Source organism: Excalfactoria chinensis, chromosome 18 (genome assembly GCF_039878825.1).
Source record: "Excalfactoria chinensis isolate bCotChi1 chromosome 18, bCotChi1.hap2, whole genome shotgun sequence".
Lineage (NCBI taxonomy): Eukaryota > Metazoa > Chordata > Aves > Galliformes > Phasianidae > Excalfactoria > Excalfactoria chinensis.
Genome location: NC_092842.1, coordinates 3376573 through 3396127, shown reverse-complemented (window position 1 = coordinate 3396127; position 19555 = coordinate 3376573). Strand labels below are relative to the sequence as shown.

The window sequence follows — 19555 nt, the reverse complement described above, 5'->3', positions numbered from 1 at the left end:
TGCTAGAAAGGGTAGCTTTTCTGGTTGTGTGATCTTGGTGCTGGCTCAGGAGCACCAGCGTTCAGTTCTGTTGAACTTCATTCTCAAAACAGCATTCTGCTGAATAAAGCAGCATAAGGGTGAAGGTGAAGAGAGCAGGTGTTGGCTGCTTATGTTGGATTCCGGCCAGCCTGGGGTTCTTTTATACTACAGAAGTCCTCAGCTGCCTACTGAAAGCAGTTTGAAGTTGCAAAGGTGACCACCTAGTGCTGCAGTGTGAACACTGGGCTTCAGATTCATTGGTTGTTCCTGCTGGCTTCAGTAAGGTTTGGATTTCGGTCTTGATATGTGCAGCTAACACGGTGCTTTGTCAGATTTAGTCACCTAAAATCATTTGCTTTACCTTTGTCCTGTAAACATGACACCATGCTGTCTTTTCCTGCTCCCAAAATAATTGGATAATTCTTATATTTTAAAACGTCTTGTCTGTCTTAAAAGGGAAAACGAGAAGAATGCCACAATGTATGAAGAGCTTAAGGATGAATCACCGGTACCATCTGCGCTTCATAGCCTGTCTGACTTTGATTTGTCAGAGAAGTCATCTCTTGGATCACCAGAGCACAGGCATGACCTAGGAGAAGGACAGCATGCCACACTGGCACTTCTGTCAAGCCAGTTTCCCCCAGGTAATTTTTTTCCCCATGAAGATATTGGGGAAAATACGATAAATAAGACACGAGGGAACTAATTAAGAAATAATGAAGAATGTTCGTCTGCTTCGGCTTTGCAGTATCTTGCATAATCATTGCAATTTCAGTAATAAGGCATACAGAGATGACAACGATTTGAACTACCTCCTGTTTGAAACAAAATTAACTACGATATTTAGTCTTTGTTGTTTTAGACTATCATCTTTTACAGTACTCCAGACGGTCTTTAAATAGACAAGTTATGAGGGAAAATAGACAATTGTCAAGAGATTATTGCACCGAAAAAGAAAGATTTTTCTAATTTTATAAAAGCCAGTGTTGTGTTTCCTTGAGAATTGTAAGTGCTGCATAATTAATAAGCGGTGTCATGTTTGACCTGGGTAGTTTCACTAAGCACGAGTGGTGCTTGCAGTCGTTTGTTGCAGGCGGCGATGAAAATTTAATAGCTGAGATAGCACGTACTGTTCAGGAGAAAAATATTGCAGAGTAAACCAGGAGCGTATGACATGGATAAACTGGCAAATAAGATAGTGACAGCTAAAACAGATAAGTTCCTGGGTAAAGCTGAAACTTACAGCCAGCAGAAGAAAAATTGTAGAGTGGCAAAGCAAGAAGGAACAGGTACGGTAATGAAACTTGATAGAGCAGATTTATTTATTAAGGTATGCATTGTGTGAGCCAAAGTCAAATTTATATCTGAGTTACTCTGGTAAGCTTCCTATTGTTATAAGGGAGAATGTGTACTCTTAGTGTGTTGAGTCTGAATGTGTGGCTGTCATTTACTCTGAGCAAGAAGTGGTCCAAATAAGAAGAATTTCTTTTAAATGAGAAGTGATCTCTTGGTTTATGCAGAGTTATTAATGGAGTACCTGAATGAAATTCGAATCCTGAGACAACGTTTAGAATACTCCATAAAAAACAATGAGAGACTGAGGAAGCAGCTTGAGAGACAAGTAACAGACAAGGAGCTCGATCAAGGTAAGAATTTGTCTGCTGATAACTTAAATCCACCTCCTCGTCTGCCTGAAGCCTGGGGGAGCAAATGCCTAATCCTAGCCTTAACTCCATTGCTTGAAGCAGTACAGATGTAGAGCTTCTGTGGGATACGGGCACACCACAGGGCCCACAGTTGCACGTTTTGCTAAGAGAACAGGACTGAAGTGCTACTAGGTTGCTTTGTGCCATTTGATGTTACTGTGGTTGAATTTCACCCAGAAAATTGAATGACCTTCTAGTTCTGTAATCAGCGAACAGCCTGCTTCCTTTTGCCTTCAGGACATCATTATTGTTATAGTGGTCCTGGATGTTAGGATGTCACCCTCTTAATTCTCTGCCATGTCCAGCCAGGGGCAGTTGCAGGTGAGGAAGCCAATTTTAACAACGTAATTTCAGCTGGGCCCAAGCCCAGTATGAAAAGAGGAGGCTATTTGCTCTAAATTACATTGCTGCCATTGATACAAAGGAGGAATGCTGTGGAATTAGCTCTCACACCTCTCTTCCCTGTGTGCTCGGGGGGTGGTCAGTGCTCCATGGACTGCACTGCTGGAGATGCCTTCTGTGCAGCTCTGCTCTGAAGCCAGGTTTCATGTATGTAAAGGACAAGTAGCTGCAGTAGAGCCCAGAGCGTAGGCCTTGTTGTTCAGCCTGTCATTAGAATTGATTAGCGTGATGAATGTGTTCTACACAAAATGACATTGTGAGTTTCTAATGAGAAGTACCTGTCAAACCGATGGAAGTTTCAACACAGAGTGGGTTTTCCAAACTCTTAATATAAAGCAGTGGATGAAAAGTGCTAAAAATAAGCATGCAGATTCAGAGTCACTGCTCTCTCTTGGTGATGTTCAACACCTCTAAAAGCTGAGCTCAGTGGTACATTTAAAGCTCTTCATGAGATGGTGGCCAGGCTCTTGCTAAGGGCCATTTCTTAGCTCCTTTCAAGCACACAGCACCAGACATGCCTTCCCACATTTGGCTTTTCCTTGTTCTCCTTTCCACGTTTTTCCCTATAGGACAATTGATTAATATGCACTGTTACTCAGAGTGGAAGCAAGCAATGAGTACATCTGTGCTTTCCTTTTAACTCAGTTTCGCTAGTATTGACGTTAGATTCATTATGTTTTACATCATCCCCGTGATCCATTTCTGTTGTTGTTTAAATGGATGCTGCCTACAAATGGCAGTGTGCTTTCAGGAATAATTTACACTGCGGGAATGGCGTATAAAAAAAGCATCCATTTCATACATGAAGTATTTACACCGCTGGAAAGGCACACCGTTCTCTTGAAATAACCACACTGAAACACTTCCAGCTCTGTTACAGCTTCATAAAGATTGTGGCAAGGGCATCCATTAATGCAGTGGAAGTATATTTTCTTTATAAACTGTCTTATGCTTTCTGGTTGTCTGCTTGTTGCCTTAGTGCATCTAGCAATGCACGGAGGAAAATCTTCTAAAAGAAAGGGAAAAACAACTGCATGTTACGGCTGTTCCTTTTTGTTCCTGTGTTCTTTCAGCTCTTCCTGATTCTCTCAGTTCTGAAGCTCTCTTTCATGTTATCAGATATAGTAATGCTGCTACTTACTTGGGTTTTATTTGTGGGGGGGTTTTTTATGCTTTAACTTTCAATGTAAAAAGGAGCTCCCAAGTGGAGCTGAAGGAGATTTTTAGCTTTGAGTCATAATTGTTGAAAACAGTTTAGTTTTAACTTAACATCCTTAGTCTGTTTTCTTTTAACACAACTTAACTGCTGATGAGAGCCTCTTAAATTTGTTTGATATGGAGTTGTTTGTTCAAAGCAATTCAACACATAGAATTCGTGTCTATTTGATAGATATTATATCCAGGTATGTACACACACCTGCCTGCTTTTTTTTTTGCCATGCTCTTTCTAATAAGTTGATTTTCAAAGTATTTGAGTGCCTCTGGGCTTCCACCATTCTATAAATGATACAAGGCACTGGTAATGACTACATCATTACTACAGAGCTGAGATTTGCAGTGCAAGTAGAACTGAAGTAATTGCTTCAGTCATTTCAAATGTTAGGCATCAAAATAAAATCAAAGGTTTAATTTTGAGTTTCCTGTGTTTCAAATGTTAATAACAGCAGTTAACATTAAAAAGCGGGGTTCTATTTTTTTAACCCATAAGCAACTAATGTCTGTCCTCAGCCTCCAGCTTTGTTTTGCCTTTGTTTTGCTTTGATTTGGGAACAAGTGTTTCTTCCCTTCCTCTTTGCTCTGATTGTCTGTAGTGCCTGTCTTTCAGCCCGTGCTTCTTTGAAACCTTCAAGGTACTCTTTCTTAGTGCTCACAGGTAGTGCTCAGCACATAACATAATGAAAACTCAAGTGTATCCCAATTGCAGGCCCTGATGCTTCACTGTACTCCGACTGGATGGACCTTTGCATCTATGGAGAGCATAATTGATGTCAGCAGGGCTCTGCACAGAAGTAGCAGTCTCAGTAGTGGGTCAAATTGCAGGATTGTGGCCTTATTAGCACTGGCTCTGCATTATCCCTTATTATGTAAGATAACTAATAGTTATATTCTAAAGCTTTTCAGTGGGATTGTGATAGCATAACTTTTCAAATAGGATAAAGCTGGGTGATGGGCAATAAATTAAATTAGAATCAAGATGAGACCATCAAGCTTTGCCACTTGAAGTTGAATTGCTTTGTTAAAATCTGAAAGGAAAAAGCCTTTTGAGTTCACGTAGCTACCTCAACTCTTTAACATATAGATAGTAAAATGCCATTAGTGCTGAGCTTCTAGAGCCTGTGAGTCTTTTAGTAACGACAAGAGGTGCATATCATGGCACACTACATCCCAGTTAGGTAGTTGGTAAAAGCTTCAATTGGGATTACAATAAAATGAGATTATTCAGAGGAAGTGCAGCACATCCAATTGAATTGAATTGCCAGAGCTGAAAGGCATCCTTCTCATACATTCCACTAATTTTTTTGCCACCTGGTTATTTCTCTATTAACCAAACAGTTGACACTCATGCAGTTATCTTGAGCACTAAAGCACAGTAGATGCTGGGATAACCAATCAACTGAAAAATACTTCTAATGGTACTGTTAATTCCAGTGGGTTTTGAAGTGTTTTACTGACTACAAATAGGTTATAAAGGGCAATAACAGTTACTTGACTTGTGTTTGCGAGGCAGCTGCCTTGAGAATTGGATATGGCAGTTTTCAGGGTGTACTGTACATATCAATGTGGGATGGTGGTTTGTATGAAACAGAGCAATAAGAAATACAGGTAAACCTTGGTGCAGTTAGCATTGTTTTAAAATAGCAGTGTCACAAAATACTGCTGCATTTGGTCCTGGTGCATTTTTTGGCTGATAGTTAAAGATGAGCAGGGATAATTTTGCTATTTGGGTAATGGCTGCACAGCAACGAGAGGTTCTTGTGATGCAGAGCTTTAGGTTACTTGGCATTAACCTGAACTGCCTTTCAGTCTGTAAGGATAACCTTCAAAACACAGAGGGGATAAATACCTTTCATAACATGTTTTTCTGCAATTTTAAAAATTGTTCTTGTCTGGAAAGTTTAATCTTTAATGACCTAAAGATGACTCATAAATCATCTTTTATGTACATATTTATAGGTTCTGCAAACAATTTTATCCATGGCTCAGAGCAGCATAATTCTCTCACTTCTGAAGTACATTTCCTGAGAAAGCAAAATCAAGTTCTGAATGCGATGCTGGCAAAAGGATCCCGAGGTAAAATGTAAAACTGTGCATTGCAGACGTAGACTGCAACTCATTCCAAATCAGGAAAACAAGGAAGTATTTACAGTCCATTAAATTACCTTCACCGTTCCTCCCACACCTGAAATGCCGTGCTCAGCCATAAGCACTCACACTGGGGTTAACAGTGATAAAAGCATAGCAGAAATGTTCCTTTCTCTTTATTCGTAGCGTTTTCCATTTGATGTGTGCTTTCATTTTTCCATTCTTCTTTTTATATACCATTCTTCTTATATGTCCTCTCCCCTCTTTCTTCTGTGCCTTTTATTACCATTTTCGTAATACGTTTCTTCCCCCATGTCTGTGTTCTGAAACCCTGTTTTGGTGCCTCTTACAGCTTATCATTGTGTTTAAAATCTTCTGTTTGTTAAAATATTACTGCTTTTGTTTGTTTCTACATCTGACAGTGTGATCTGATAATGCCAGTGTTTCTTTTTTACATTAAGAGCCGTGATGAATAAGGCATTGCTGCCCTCGAGTTTTAAAATAATATCCATGTCTCCAGAGTTGTGAGCTTCTTTTCCTTTTAATCCTGGAGGAAAGCTGCCTAAATACATCTTGCTTGCTTTCATCTTGGGTCCAATCTTAGCTTATCCCGTTAGTAGTGGAAGGCTGAAGGTGCTTGTTGTCAACAGCACGTGGGTGTTACCATTTGCACGTGCTTTCAGCCCGGCTACTGAAGGTGGAGGAATGATTTTCTAACTGTTGGGAGTTGGAATGGTTCTGCCTTGTGTTTCCTTGCCAAACTTGCCTCTTCACTAAGGGCGATGTAGTGTCCCTGCAGACTTCTCTGGCTGCAGCAGTCATTTGCCCCTACCGACAGTTTTTTGTCCCAGGGAATTGTAACAATGAAGAGAGGAGAGCTGTGATAAAGTTGGCAGATGGATAAGGCTGGGAAGGACAGGACAAAGGGATTTCAGTGTGACAAAATGGAATGGATGCAACTCCCTGAAGCAACCCTATTAAGTTTTCTTCTTCCTAACAAGAAGTAAAAATTATTTGGGGGAGGTTTAGCCAAGTTAATGTGCCTTCTTTGGGAAACTGCTGCTGCTGGTTTTTGAATGCTTTCCTTCTGATCAGTTCCAAGACGTGGGGAATCTGGCAAAGGAGCCTGTACTCAGGTTTTTATTGAGCCCTCATATGGAACCTCAGGGGTTAAATGTTGTGTTGTCACAGGAAATGTATATAGCAAAAAATCATTTGACAATTGAAAAAGTGAAATCCTAAAACTCACGAGGGCAGCTGCTATTTTCTGTCAGTCTCTAAGAAAGCTGATTTTGTTGGAAAGCGTAGCTTTTAATGCGTTATAGGCAATGCAAACACCCCGTGTTTCTTCTTTCAGATAAACAAAAGGAAAATGAAAAGCTAAGAGAATCTCTTTCTAAAAAGAATGCAATCATTGAACATCTTCATGAGGATTATGAATGCATCAAGAAAGAAAATGAAAGGTTGCAAAAACAAATTGGCAAAAAGGAGGATGAAACCAGATATCTGACATGTGAAATTTACAGCAGTCGTAATGAATTAAACAGGTATTGATTCTGTCCACGTTTAGACATGCATTTAGAGAAGAAAATTGTCAATGTGATGTGGATGTGTTTAGCCATAGCCATTAACATTAATCAGGTTCATAGATATATTCAAAAGGCAATGGAGGAATTGTTGAGGAAGGAGGACTGGATTCTAGATTTTGAAATAAGGGATAAGAATTCAACTGTCAACTTAATGATTTATTGGATCTTAACAGGTTGCAAACGGAAATGAATGTAAAGCAGCATCAGCTCTCTGAGAATGAGAAGTTACTGCAGTCGCTCCGAACAGAGATCAAAGTTTATGAAAAGCTGGAAGAAGCAAGGAGGAAGAGGACAGGTATAAACACAGTTACCTCTGTACCCTTGGCTCTTGCAACCCTTCTCTTCCTGGATATGATCCTGTCAAAAGACAGTAGGGTTCGGTCACTACTGCCTTGTTTTTGCTTGGATTTGCCATGCAAAAGCAGGAGCAACAACCTGATGATAAAATGCTGCTTTTTACTTGGGGAGTATAGCTGTGAGGTGTGCTTATGATCTGACCCAGCATGTCCAGGTTGCATTCCACCTTTTAAGGAAGATATGGCACCAAATAAAGGTAGAATGGTTAGGTAAAGAAGTGGAATGCTGGTCAGTACAGCATACAGGATCCAGCAAATTTCCCATTGGAAGTCCTTGTGAAAGTCAGCTTTTCCCTTCTTCCCACATTACATAATATACCCTGTTGTTACTGTATTTCATACCTAACTGCAGCACAGCCCTCTTGGTGTAAGGCTTTAAGCCAGGGCTGGCTCAGGAATGGAAGTAAATTTCCTTGCAGAACTGGTAATGTAATTAAAGTAGCAGCACCCACCTCACGCACTTGAATCCTTTCCATTATCTGGAGAACAGTTTGACTTCAGCATGAGAGAACACAGAATTTTTGTGTACCGACCCCCTTCTATGAAAGATGAATGCAGCCCTTGCTTTTTTCAGGTTCAGATTTGTTGCTGGTTGCCAGGTGATCACCGTTTCCTTTTTCTCTGCAGTGTGTAAAATTAAGCTCCCAGTTGTCCTCTATCCCTCCTCCGTACTCCAAGATTTCCCGTTACTTCTTTTTCCCCCAGACTGTGCTTTATTGCACTTCAAATTCTGTAAATCTTCTTCATTCTCCTACTATTATACTTTTGCTGTTGGTATGAGACTTATTAGCTATTATGGACAAAGTAAAAAACTAATTTCCAGCTCTTCAGATCTTTTGAGAGTAAAAGCAATTAAGACATGCTTTGTCAAACCATTATCTCAGTGCCGTTTGTAGTTAATTCTTAATATTGAGGATAAAACTGGCTATAATTTACTTGTTCAGCATTCTGATAATGGCTAATATTATTTCAATAGTGAGAGATGTTAAGTGTTCCTTTCAAATCGTTTCAGATCCCAGATGTGATGCATCAGAAGAATTTCGGAAAGATCAGAATAATCCCGTTGACTTACATGAACTACTGACTGAAATACAGAGTTTGCGAGTACAGCTTGAAAGAAGCATAGAGACAAACAAGACTTTGCATGAAAAACTGGAGGAGCAGCTTTCAAAAGAAAAGAAGGAGGAGATGGGATCAGTGTCAGCTGTGAATATCAATTATCTTTTCAAACAAGAATCTCAGCATTATGCAGGAATGAACGGTACTGTGCCACGAGTGCTTTTGTTATAACTGTAGAACCCGTTCCTTGTTTCTTTAAAGATGATCTTCAAACTTTACTCAACACCGACTCTATGATTTGGGAACTGCCCATCAGCCTTTCAAATCCCTTTCCTGCAAGAGCTATTAGTATATGGGGTGAAGAAATACACACCGTGCTGTCTTGTAGGCTCCAACTGTCACTTCTTTTTCATTCAAGAAAAGCATTTGCAGAAAATGTCTGGGATGGAAGGATGGCTGTGTTGAAGTGCCAGAAATTTTGCTTACTGGAGGGTGCTTATTTTAATGCAGACTTTATAGCACTTGCTGTGGGACTCAGGAAGGATCAATAAGTTCACTAAATGGTCTTGGTATAAATCAGTTTCCCCCTTTATGCTCTTGAGAAACATTTTACCTTTATTTCAATCATAGTTAAGTGAAACTGTTACAGCAAATCAGGGAAAATGTATCTTATTGCTGAGGGTATGGCCCCAGTATGGATGAACAGGGCACGAGAAATGCTCTTTCTTGCTGTTAAAGTGCTCTGCAGCTTTCCATACATACATCATAAAGTCTCCCTTCCCACTGCTTGTATAGGTATACAAGATCTGACCTTATGTATGGCGTAGCTTTGAGAGTGTCATCCTTATGGAGTTGATTAAAATATCTTCATCAGGCTATACTGTAGATTTTCTGACCGTGTCTTGAGCTGGGGAGATATCTTCAACTTTGGGCAGATACCAAAAGAGGAGAGTGTGGGTGAAGGATGGAAGATGCTCAGCCTGAGTACAAAAAAACTCGCTGTATTTCCCTATTTCTTGAGCCCAAGCGTATCATCAGCAGAGAAGAGAAACAGAAGTTGACCTAGGATGATTTTTTAATGCATTTTAACTTATTGATATGCTCTTCCTTCTTCCTTTTTGATGTATAGAAGATCTTTGTAAATGCCCTGCTGCCAGCAGAAACGTTTGTGAGCTGCAGAAGCATGGAAGTGGCGTTTTGCTGGCAAAAACAGGTACATCCCAAGGTATCCTGTCTGTGCATGTTTGAAAGATGTCTCATGTCAATTAGTTCTACATGTAAGGATTAAAAAAAATACATACTGTCTTTCTGTGCCAGGTACACACTCTTCCTCTAAGGATGACTTAGATTGCTGCAGTACTTCATCTTCTGGTACATCATGCACCCCTCGTCTCGTTCCTGGGCATAGGATGTGGGCAGACAAAAATGGGCGCCACGTCCTTGGTTTGATTGAGGATTACAATGCTCTCCGGAAACAGATCTCAGAAGGACAACAGGTCTTGGGGGAAATGGAGGTTACTTTAAGAGAGGTCACTGGTACGAAGCTGCAGGAGCCAGGAATAAAGGTAAGCAGTGAAAGCTGGTAGAAGGTGCTGGGTTTTGCCTACAGACACAATCTATCTATCTATCTATATATTACATATATATATATATATTACAAAAACAGCCAGGTTAATGGTGCAGCAGGCACTATTAACTTCATAACTCTGTTGGGATACCTCAACTTTGGCTGTTGAAGTCACATCTAGATGCAGGCTCCTATTTGTGATTCTAGGTTAACGAGGCTATGGATAAATTAGTTAATTCTGCTTTAATAAGCTGTCTCACTTTACTTGAAATGAGGTGAAACTGCTTGCCTTTACCATGGAAACTGGTCGTCATCACACTGAAAATTATTAAAAAACAACAACAAAACAAGTTCAACTGTAAAATGCTTTAGACAGGGCTTAAGCTATGGGGTATGTATCAGTAACCTAAGGATAAAAATAATAAAGGAGATTTTGTTGTAATTGAGGCTTGGGATAAGCCCAGGAAATGAGAGTTAGTTAAAAGTAATTTAATAGACAGCTGACGACAGACAGCTGGCTGGGTTCTCCACTTACTGTACCTTGCCCCCAGTAACACCAAGTGATCGCATTACAGCAATGACTGATGTATGCTAATGAGGGCTGTTTTACATTGAGGAAGCTTTTATAGACTTTTTCCACTTTCTGGTAGCTGGTGAATACTTCAGTAATAGCAGCAGCTAGGCCAGCAACTTGAATATCTCAGTAATGGTAAAGTCTTGACTTCTTAGACACGGTCTGTCATTCTTTCTGCATCATATGTGACATGAAGCTATCGAGTCACAGTGCTGTTGTCTTAAGCATTAGAATTCTTTAAGACAATAAAATGTTTGCTTTCTAATGAAAAATACACCAAAGGAGGAAGAAAAAAATCAGACATTTAATGGTTTTTCCCCTAGAATCAGGAGAGCAAGTGTTTGCTTACGCTGATTTTTTCTTACAGTTAACAGCCCGTTAGTGTGGGATGGATGGGATGGGATGGGATGGGATGGGATGGGATAATCAAATCTACCTCCAGGTTTCAGCAAAAGGGAAAGAACAGCCTGTATGTGTCCATAGCAGTTAATAACGAACTGAGAAACTTAACCTGCAATAGGGAAGATTTGGAACAGAAGGTTAGAACAAGACGCTGTTGGTAAAAACAGTGAAACACTGTATCGGTGGAGGCTGCTCGTTGACATTGCTGAATCACTATTAGCAGAGATATTTCGAAGAACACTTCTATTTCCGAGTTATAATTAGTAAAGCTGTTGAGAATGCAGCCTGCAACAACTCTGAAATTCTTTTTGTAGCATCACCTGCACGCTCACAGTAGAAAGATGTCTGAATGACACTTAAGGGTCTCTGAAGTACCGTGTGTTTTCAGATGACCTAGTTAAGGTGCTGATAATGACTGAAGAAGTAATCTCTCTAAGTTTTTTTAACTTCTCTTGGTGCAAAGATAAAAGCAGTGAGTTTCCTATCAAGCTTTACTTCACTGAAGTTTCAGACTACTTAGCAAATGGGATGCTTTGTATGACAGGAGGATTGCAATTCTGAGTCGCTATTCAGATGATGTGCTGGATGGGGCACAAACCAGAAATGCTTTTACTTCACTGCCCTCCCCCATTCTGTATCACTGCTGCTTTGGTAATCCATTTGCTCCCCTTGCATTCTTTCTCTCCTTTATTTCACATTCGTGCAATTTCTTCAATTTGGTTTTCTCATCTGTCAGCAGAGGAAAACATTTTATGTGTGTCCTGATAGTTATTTTAGCATTAAATGGAACAGTTTAAAGGGTCTGCTAAGGAAGAAACATCTATATTGCTTAAATTGATGTCTGTAATCATTTGACTTTCAAATAACATGACACAGAATGCAAATGGAGAAAGGCAAGAGTTGCCAACTGTTACCATGTGGCACAGCAAATCCAGTAAATGTAATCTATTATTAATCATGGTTATTGATGAGGAGATATCTCCTTCCTCCCTCAACTTCTGAGATAATGTGCAATTCAACAGCCTGCCTAAATGAAGAAATGAGCTTTTTAGGCGCACAATAGCTGTGTACATCATCTTAAACATGAAATCGTATCAACGGGATTTATGTCACTAATTAAGATTACGCTTTCATATCTTACCTTTAAGAAACTATAAAGCGTGTCTAATCCTACAATACAGGTACCAGACCAGGCATCACTGCGAAGCTTTTCTGCAAACACTAACACGGTGCAGCAGATTTTAGAAGAGGCCGCACGTTTATTGAAGCTTCTCTGGAGAGTTTCCCTTCCAATGAAAGCAGAACACAGTACAGCTCACGGCACTCAGGTACTGTTCTCTTTCATTCTGTTTGTGTTTGGCTTTCTTGAACTGTTGCAGCGTGTCAAGGAGGACGCACCAGTGAAGAACATTAGGCAAAACTGCTTGTAAATCATGAACGTAGGTAGCCCAGTTTTGAAGTAGCTCTCATCGCTGAAGGCCATGGCTGAGTGTGTACCGCCTTTCTGTCCTCATCACACTGCACACATCAGCTGTTTATTTAGCAGGTGCCTTATGTGAAGGTTGTAATCTGCAGCCTTGCCGTGTGATACTCAGGAAAGCCGAGCAAACTGCAAGCATTCCCTTTCAGTGAGGAAAGATTTGGGTTCCCTGTTATAGAATCAAATCCAATTTGATTGTATATATTCCAGTAACAACAGAAACTTCAGCAACTTTGATGTAATCTGAGCTACATTTTCATTTTATGTTTTTGATGCCAAAGCTGTAAAATAGGATGCTTTCTTAAAAGTGTGACAAAACCCCGAGACAAGTTTTATAGCATTTTAACTAAAAAGGATTGCACTATGCAAATGAATGGAAGTAAACCGAATGAGGAATGAATCCTCCGTACTGTCATCATATCACTGCTCAACAATCAACTGCTTCAAACTCTGGCTGTAAAATCCATCTGAATTTTTATTTTTTCCCTGAGCTTTTTGTATGTGTTTCTTAAAAGAAGCAGGAGATTGCTGAAGAGAAGAAATCTTCAGGAAAGCTAACACTGGGTATATCATTTTAGTATCGTTTTTGTTGTAGTTTTCTAGCACTGTTAAAGCAGAAAAGCAGTGCAATTCTCTCGTGTTTCGGTTCCGTGTTTGGGATATTGGAACTCTTACATGGTGCACATGAGGATAAAAGTGGGTTGGGACAGCTGTATGTTGGCCTGGCTTGTGTGATCTGAGCATGTCACAGATACACACAGACAAATGCTTTTTCTGTCTGTACAGTTTAAACCTTGATTTGGATCAGTCAGAAAATCTGACCTCGTGTGCAGGAGATCTGAGTTTCTACTCCAGTTCTTAATTAGAGTCTATTAGAATCCTTTTTCAGACCTTCTTATCCAACATACTGAGATCTTAGGATCATTAGAGTGCTTCTGATATCTTAAATGCAGTATAAGAAAGAATACCTCCCAGAAGATACTGAGCGTTCACTGCCTTCTGTTTAGCCCCATAGGAGTAATCAGCTCTTCTAAAGAGCAAAGTGCTAGGGGAGAATTCCAGAAGGCACTATTATCTCACAGCACAACAAGACAAATGTAGAAGCTTAACTTTGCATGAGGAATCCAGATCAGTGCTTTATTAGCAGACTGTACCAGGGCTGCCTTGAAGTCCTGTTTTACAGGGTACCAACCGTGACTTGCTTAGAATTGGTGGTAAAAACTGAACCTTCAAAAGAGGAATCTAAGTGTTAACAGCGTATAAATAATTTCTGTACTGCTTTAATATGTTATCATCATCTGTGAATACAGGATGAAGGAATGAAAGCAGAAATAGTCAGATTACGGAAGAAACTGTCTGAGCAAGAGAAGAAGTTACACAGCACGGTGAAACGTTTGCACTCTACAAACCAGCTGAAGGAAAACATGGAGAAAGTCATTATTGACCAGTGTAAGTGTATTATGTGCCTTATTATGTGTATTACGTGCCTTATGGTTCTTAGCTTTTGTAACTCGTGGCTTCCATTGAATTAGAGAAACAACAATATGAAGACTTGTTAGGCTGTGCTGAATGGCATTCATGTTATCAGTAGTTAATCTAGGATGTAAAAGGCTATACATCCTGCAGAGTTATTGTTTGTTGTGACTCTGTGTTCCTCAAGTCATTTATTTTGCCTGTCATGGTTTTGCATGCCCTTATTTAACTCATTTTGCTCCATAGCCTATAATTTGTATGTCTGAATTCCATCTATCCCCTGCATTCAGATTATTGTTGTTTTTCCTATCTTAGCGTTGATGAGCTGCTTTTTGATCATCCCTTCTAGAAGTGTTGTATCAAATGACAGACAAGTCACTTAGATAAACTCCAAATCAGGTTTTGTTTAGGGTTTTTAGTAACTCAGTTTGGGATTTGTCATATAAAAAAATCAAAGCTATTATGATGTCTCTTCCACTAAAATCCCTCAGGACAGATTAAGTGATTTGGTTTGGTCAGTTCTTAGTTCCAGTGACATGTCAGACAGTGGGTAATTCAGTAGGGCTGTGCAGAGTTTAAATCAGCTGGGATTTCACCTTACGGACTCAGCCTTTCAATCCATCCACACTTTGAGAAAGAAAACAGAGCACTTCCCTCTTCCTTCATTCACACCATTTCAGCACACCCAGAATTAGGTCCTAATAAAATGAAACCTGAGTTTTCTGAAGCCGTACCGTGCAGTCCTGCCTTCCTCCCAGCAGCTTCACCATTAGTGTCACGTGCTCTAAATTCTCTTCATGTACTGAATGTAATATTTTTTGATTTAGAAAAATCTAGTTTGCTGGGTGCAGTGAATCTACAAGCTGAGTTCTTTATGAGCAGGGAGTGCCGTGCTGCACAGAAAGACCCAGATACAACATTCTTTAAGTTTCATTGATTATGGGAATTATGGATGTCAAGTTACCTTTGCCTCAAAGAGCAATTTCAGAAACGTTTCTAAATGGCATCTGTATACAAATTCCTGACCAAGCATGCAACAAAACTGGTGAATCATGGGCTGGAGTTTGTGATGATGCTTATGCTTGTTTAATTTCATTTTGCTAGTAAGCAACACAGGCATTCCAGTAGGTGACCTTGCTCGGTTTCATTCTCTGAGCACCCTGCTAGCTGGTCAGTCCGCTGAGGATTTTCAGATTCCCCTTTTATTTAGTTTAACATTCCTAAATACATTAGAGTCAGAGACTGGAACATTCTTATGGCTCAGAGTCTTCTGTCTGCTTTCTCTGGGCAAGAGAACGTAATGCTTAGAAACCTCATCTGAACCTCTGAACATGTAACAATGCAGTGCCAAATTGCAGCAATCTGCCAAGGGTATAATTATCTCATGACAGCTATACCCTTGGAGTTGTTGGGTTCTTATTATTGTAATGAAAAATCTTTATTATGGCTAAATTGTTTATTTTTGAGACTGGAATATTAAATTGGCACTTGTGAATGGTATTTTTCAGCAGTTACGGAGTTGACACAGATTAGAGAATCACATATTTAACCTGACATTTCTAAATATCAGTTTTGTTTAGAAGCATCCCCTCCTCCATTCACAGGTCTTGCTCTCTCCCTGCAGAAGCAAACTAGCTGAATGAGCAAAGGAAGCTTGGGCCCCTTCAGAGCGAGCCACTGACATGATTTCCCCCAAGCATATATAGGTTGCTTTGTCCTTGAACTGCAGGAGGAGATGGCTGACTTCTTTGCCATCTGTTGTCTTCCCAGCCCATCATCCCACATAACCTCTCCTCTGCACTGTTTTCTTCTCTAACCTCCATTAGATCATGCACCATCTCTCTTAAAATGAACAGAAAGTGTTCCTTTCATGCCTTGGATTGAGCCCAAACGGGGCTTTGGGCAGAGGAACAGTTGGATATTGCTAAGAAAGCTGAAGTGGTGGTGGGGCCATTGATGTTTGCCTGGCTGCTGCCCATCTCATAGATGGTAGTTTGTACGTTATGTAATATTTGGTTCTAAGACTTTGAGTACAGTGTCGTGTAATCATTGCCTCTTTGTTTCCAGTGGTTTTAACTCATGATGTCCTGAAGAAGGCAAGAGGAAACCTGGAAGTAAGTAACATATCTACTGTGCGCTTGGTTCCTTGACGTATGCTTATCAGAAATAGGCACTGCTACATCAGTTGCATCTTGCAGAATTAGTCCAGTCTATTTTGGGTTTGCAACTGGAACGGCATTAAGATCAAGTCTGGGGTGACAGCAGTTTACTGTGATAAATATTCTGCACTATTTGATGTTTAAATTAGAGTTCTATGACTGGCCATGCAGACAGCTAAAAACCCTCTCTCTTTTCTGATAACTTTCCCCAGATTAATATTCATATGTCTTTTTTTTCCTTCTCCAATGGTTTATTTTCATCAGATCACAGCCCAATAAGCTGTCTGCTGAATAAGTTCACGAAAGGCATCTTTATTTAAAGCCTGAGTGTGGGTTAATAACCGGTGTTTCTGTTTCTCTAAAACACAGACCCAATAGGTAAAGCTTTTGCAAACAGCTCTTTGCTAATGCAGAGCATTAAATTACTTTGAGCGTTTAAGTATCCACTGTTCAGATTTGATTTCTCCCAGAAGGCTCTGACTCTGCTCCCAGAAGGCTGTAATATATTTCTTGACTCCTAAATCGCATCCTTCCCCTCACACCATCCCATTCTCAATGGCTGCACGTTTCCCAGCCCGCCCTTAAATTTTCCTCTCTTTTTGTGAGTCTCTTCTCCATTATCCTCATCAGCAGCACCAACTTTGAGCACCTCCTTATGCAGCTCCTGCACGGGCTCAGTCCTACCTGAGTTAGAAGATTGAGGACATAAAGTCTTTCTGCCTACAGAAATCTCATCACTTTAATGGGCAGATCAGCTGAACGCAGCATTTGCAGATTCTTTTGTGGGATGAGAGCTCAGTGATAGGGACTGGATGTGCGTAGCACCACACAGTTGTATTAATTAGTGCTTTTCTAACCAGGTCCCAGCAGTCGACAATCAAAAACCAGCTTCCTATACCAGCAAAAAAAGGATCCTCTGAAGGAGAAAGGCCCACTAATAATAAAGACAGAGCATTCCTCTGCTTGATGGTTGCTTCTTTATGCCTTACTATTTATTGATGTAAAAAATGTTCATTCAGCCTCTTTTAACGGAATCTTGTTTTGGGGAGAGCAAGAAAAAACAAAAAAACCCTATTTTGGTAAATAACTTATTTAACATTTTCTGTAATGTAAAAGATGTTGGTTTTTAATATTTATTATGAAATGACAGTACTGGAGCTATTGAAAAACCCCACATTTTTTTTAAAGCTGGCTCCTTTGAGATTTTATATTTCATGTTGTCTGGCTGCTTGTGATTGTAATCAAACAGGTCTGGAGAGAACCAAGAGCTCCATCTTCCAGCCCCTTTCCCCACTTGTGAAATGACAGAAGGGAGCTTAAAGAAGAACAGTTCTGCCAGCTGCCCTTGCTTTATAGGAATGCAAATAACCAGTGTTTGAAAGCATTGAGATCTCAGCTGGAAGGTTGTCCTGAAAGCCACCTGTCCTGGAAGCCACCTCCTTCTGTGCTTCCTCACTGCCCTGGTAGGAAGTTAAGCTTTGATGCTGGCTCTGAACATATTCCTTAAGATCAGACCATTGAATTAAATTTTTCTAATAACCACAAATCTCGCTTGTGTTGTTTTGTTTGAAGCATCAGAACTTTGAGCTCCCGTTGAACAAAATTCAGGGGTTGATGTCTTTGTTACGGTGGGCACAAAACACTGGCTCTGTCATCATGGAGCAAACAGAACGCAGCCCTTACAGCTGTGTTTGCTCACATCATTGCTGAGTTTTCACGTTAGGAACCTGCTTTTAAGCAGCCATGAGCAGAAGGCGTCTTGCTGTTGGCAGAAGCATTGCACTCCCCTCTATAGCCCTCAAAAAAGCCAGAGCAAGAGAACAGGGGCTCACAGAAGGGACAAAGCCTGACAGTGCTTAAGTCCTATTTTCTGCTACAAACACTCAAAAATGTCCTAATTTCTAGAAACTAATAACAAAGGATTCACTTGCATGTTCCAATAGCAACATTCTGGCCAGACAGCACCAAACTCATGTGGTTGTGCTCCCTTCATCCTGCCTGCTGCCTTTAACATCTCTCAGTCCAAGCTGCCCACCCTGGCTCTGTGCAAGCAATGGCACAGTATGAGCTGGGACATCGTTCAGTTTAACCCCAACACACCCAGAACTGAAAGCTTTTGTTGGTTACAGAAACGTGGTGCCGTCATGGCTCTGTTGAACAACAATCCTTTCAAGTTGGTGATGCTGTATGAGAGAACTTACCTTCATCACACACAGAGGTTGGCACCAGGACTGCGATATCTCAGCACAGGCTTGGGGTCCTGCTGGGTCCTTCACACTATGCACTGGAGAACAGGAGAGCACCCATAGGCTTCCACTGGAAACCGACAGCAGGGGGAGGCAGATTCATTTGTCTGGATTAAGAGGAAAGATGCAGGAAAAAAGCTGAAAAAAAGTTTATTTTTAACTTTGCAAATTGAAAAGCAAAGGGGGGAGGGGGAAGGTAAGGAAAGAGCATGCAGTCAAACTTGCTCTTTAGTCTCTTCACACATTATTGTCCTCACAGCTCACTAAAAACGTCAAGTTAATTTTACTAAGTAGCTAAATTATAGACACTCAGATGTAATCAGGACCTGCGATACGTTTCAACTTTCAGAATTAATCACCTTACCTTTTGGAGTTATCACACCTGAAGGAAACAGCTGTACATCTATATTTAGTGCAACCCCTCTCTTGGTCTTCATGCAGCTTTTCTTCCCCCCCCCCTCACCCCCCCCCTCCAGTTACACCATCTGTGATTAAAAAAATAACCATTAAATGTTTCCTTTTTCCTGAGATGATTTGCCACTTATTCCTGCTGGTCCCTGCTGTGCCCACTCACAGCTCTGCTCTCCTCAACCCCTTTTCCTCCCATCAGGCTGAACTCCAGGCAGGGCAATGGTGGGGGGGGGGAGCAGACAGGGTCACTATTGGGAAGGATACCAATGGATCATCAGGTCCTTAAAACAAGACTGTTCTATGAGATCAAAGCATCGCATCTTGATGAGCAGCCCCCCTTAAAACACGCAGTTTGCTGGGCCGGTTAAAAACATTTAAGCTAAGAAAGCTCAGCAGATGGAGGGGCTGCAGCAGGCAAAGCTCACCGACTCTTAAACTTTGTCCCCATCACACGAAATTCAATTTTCCTGTATAAAATAATTAGGGGGGAGAAAAATCAGCAGCGGAAGCACATGGAATGAAAGGAGGGGCTCATTGACTTCGGGTGTTCCTGTCTGTGCTTCCATTCCATGCTCAAGGTGACTGGAAACAGCCAGGAAAAGCAGCACGGAGTGAAGGCACTGCTTGCTGTCACACACCAGGCTGTGACTGTGATTCCAATCACTGAAAGAGAACAAACAGAAGCAATACCCCCAAATCACGGTGGCTGGCTGTATTAAAAATCAATCAATGCTAATGCAGCCGAGCGTTTAAAAACAAAAAGCACAGTAAAGCAGAGTGGTGTTTTAATTTAGACTGAAGCTGCTC

General features: G+C 40.7%; 1 protein-coding gene across 1 annotated transcript in view; it reads left to right on the top strand.

Annotated features, from left to right (window-relative positions):
- The window catches only part of CDK5RAP2 (CDK5 regulatory subunit associated protein 2), a 66893-nt gene extending 49259 nt beyond the window's left edge, over window positions 1–17634 (top strand). The window contains exons 28-39 of the mRNA XM_072352889.1: window positions 478–665; window positions 1542–1667; window positions 5304–5420; window positions 6790–6979; window positions 7195–7316; window positions 8390–8638; window positions 9566–9661; window positions 9754–10001; window positions 12161–12307; window positions 13770–13908; window positions 16000–16046; window positions 16952–17634. Of these exons, the coding sequence (XP_072208990.1) occupies window positions 478–665; window positions 1542–1667; window positions 5304–5420; window positions 6790–6979; window positions 7195–7316; window positions 8390–8638; window positions 9566–9661; window positions 9754–10001; window positions 12161–12307; window positions 13770–13908; window positions 16000–16046; window positions 16952–17011 (1729 nt within the window). The 3' untranslated portion in view covers window positions 17012–17634. The remainder of the gene's footprint in view (window positions 1–477; window positions 666–1541; window positions 1668–5303; window positions 5421–6789; window positions 6980–7194; window positions 7317–8389; window positions 8639–9565; window positions 9662–9753; window positions 10002–12160; window positions 12308–13769; window positions 13909–15999; window positions 16047–16951) is intronic.
- Window positions 17635–19555: the final 1921 nt, after the last annotated feature.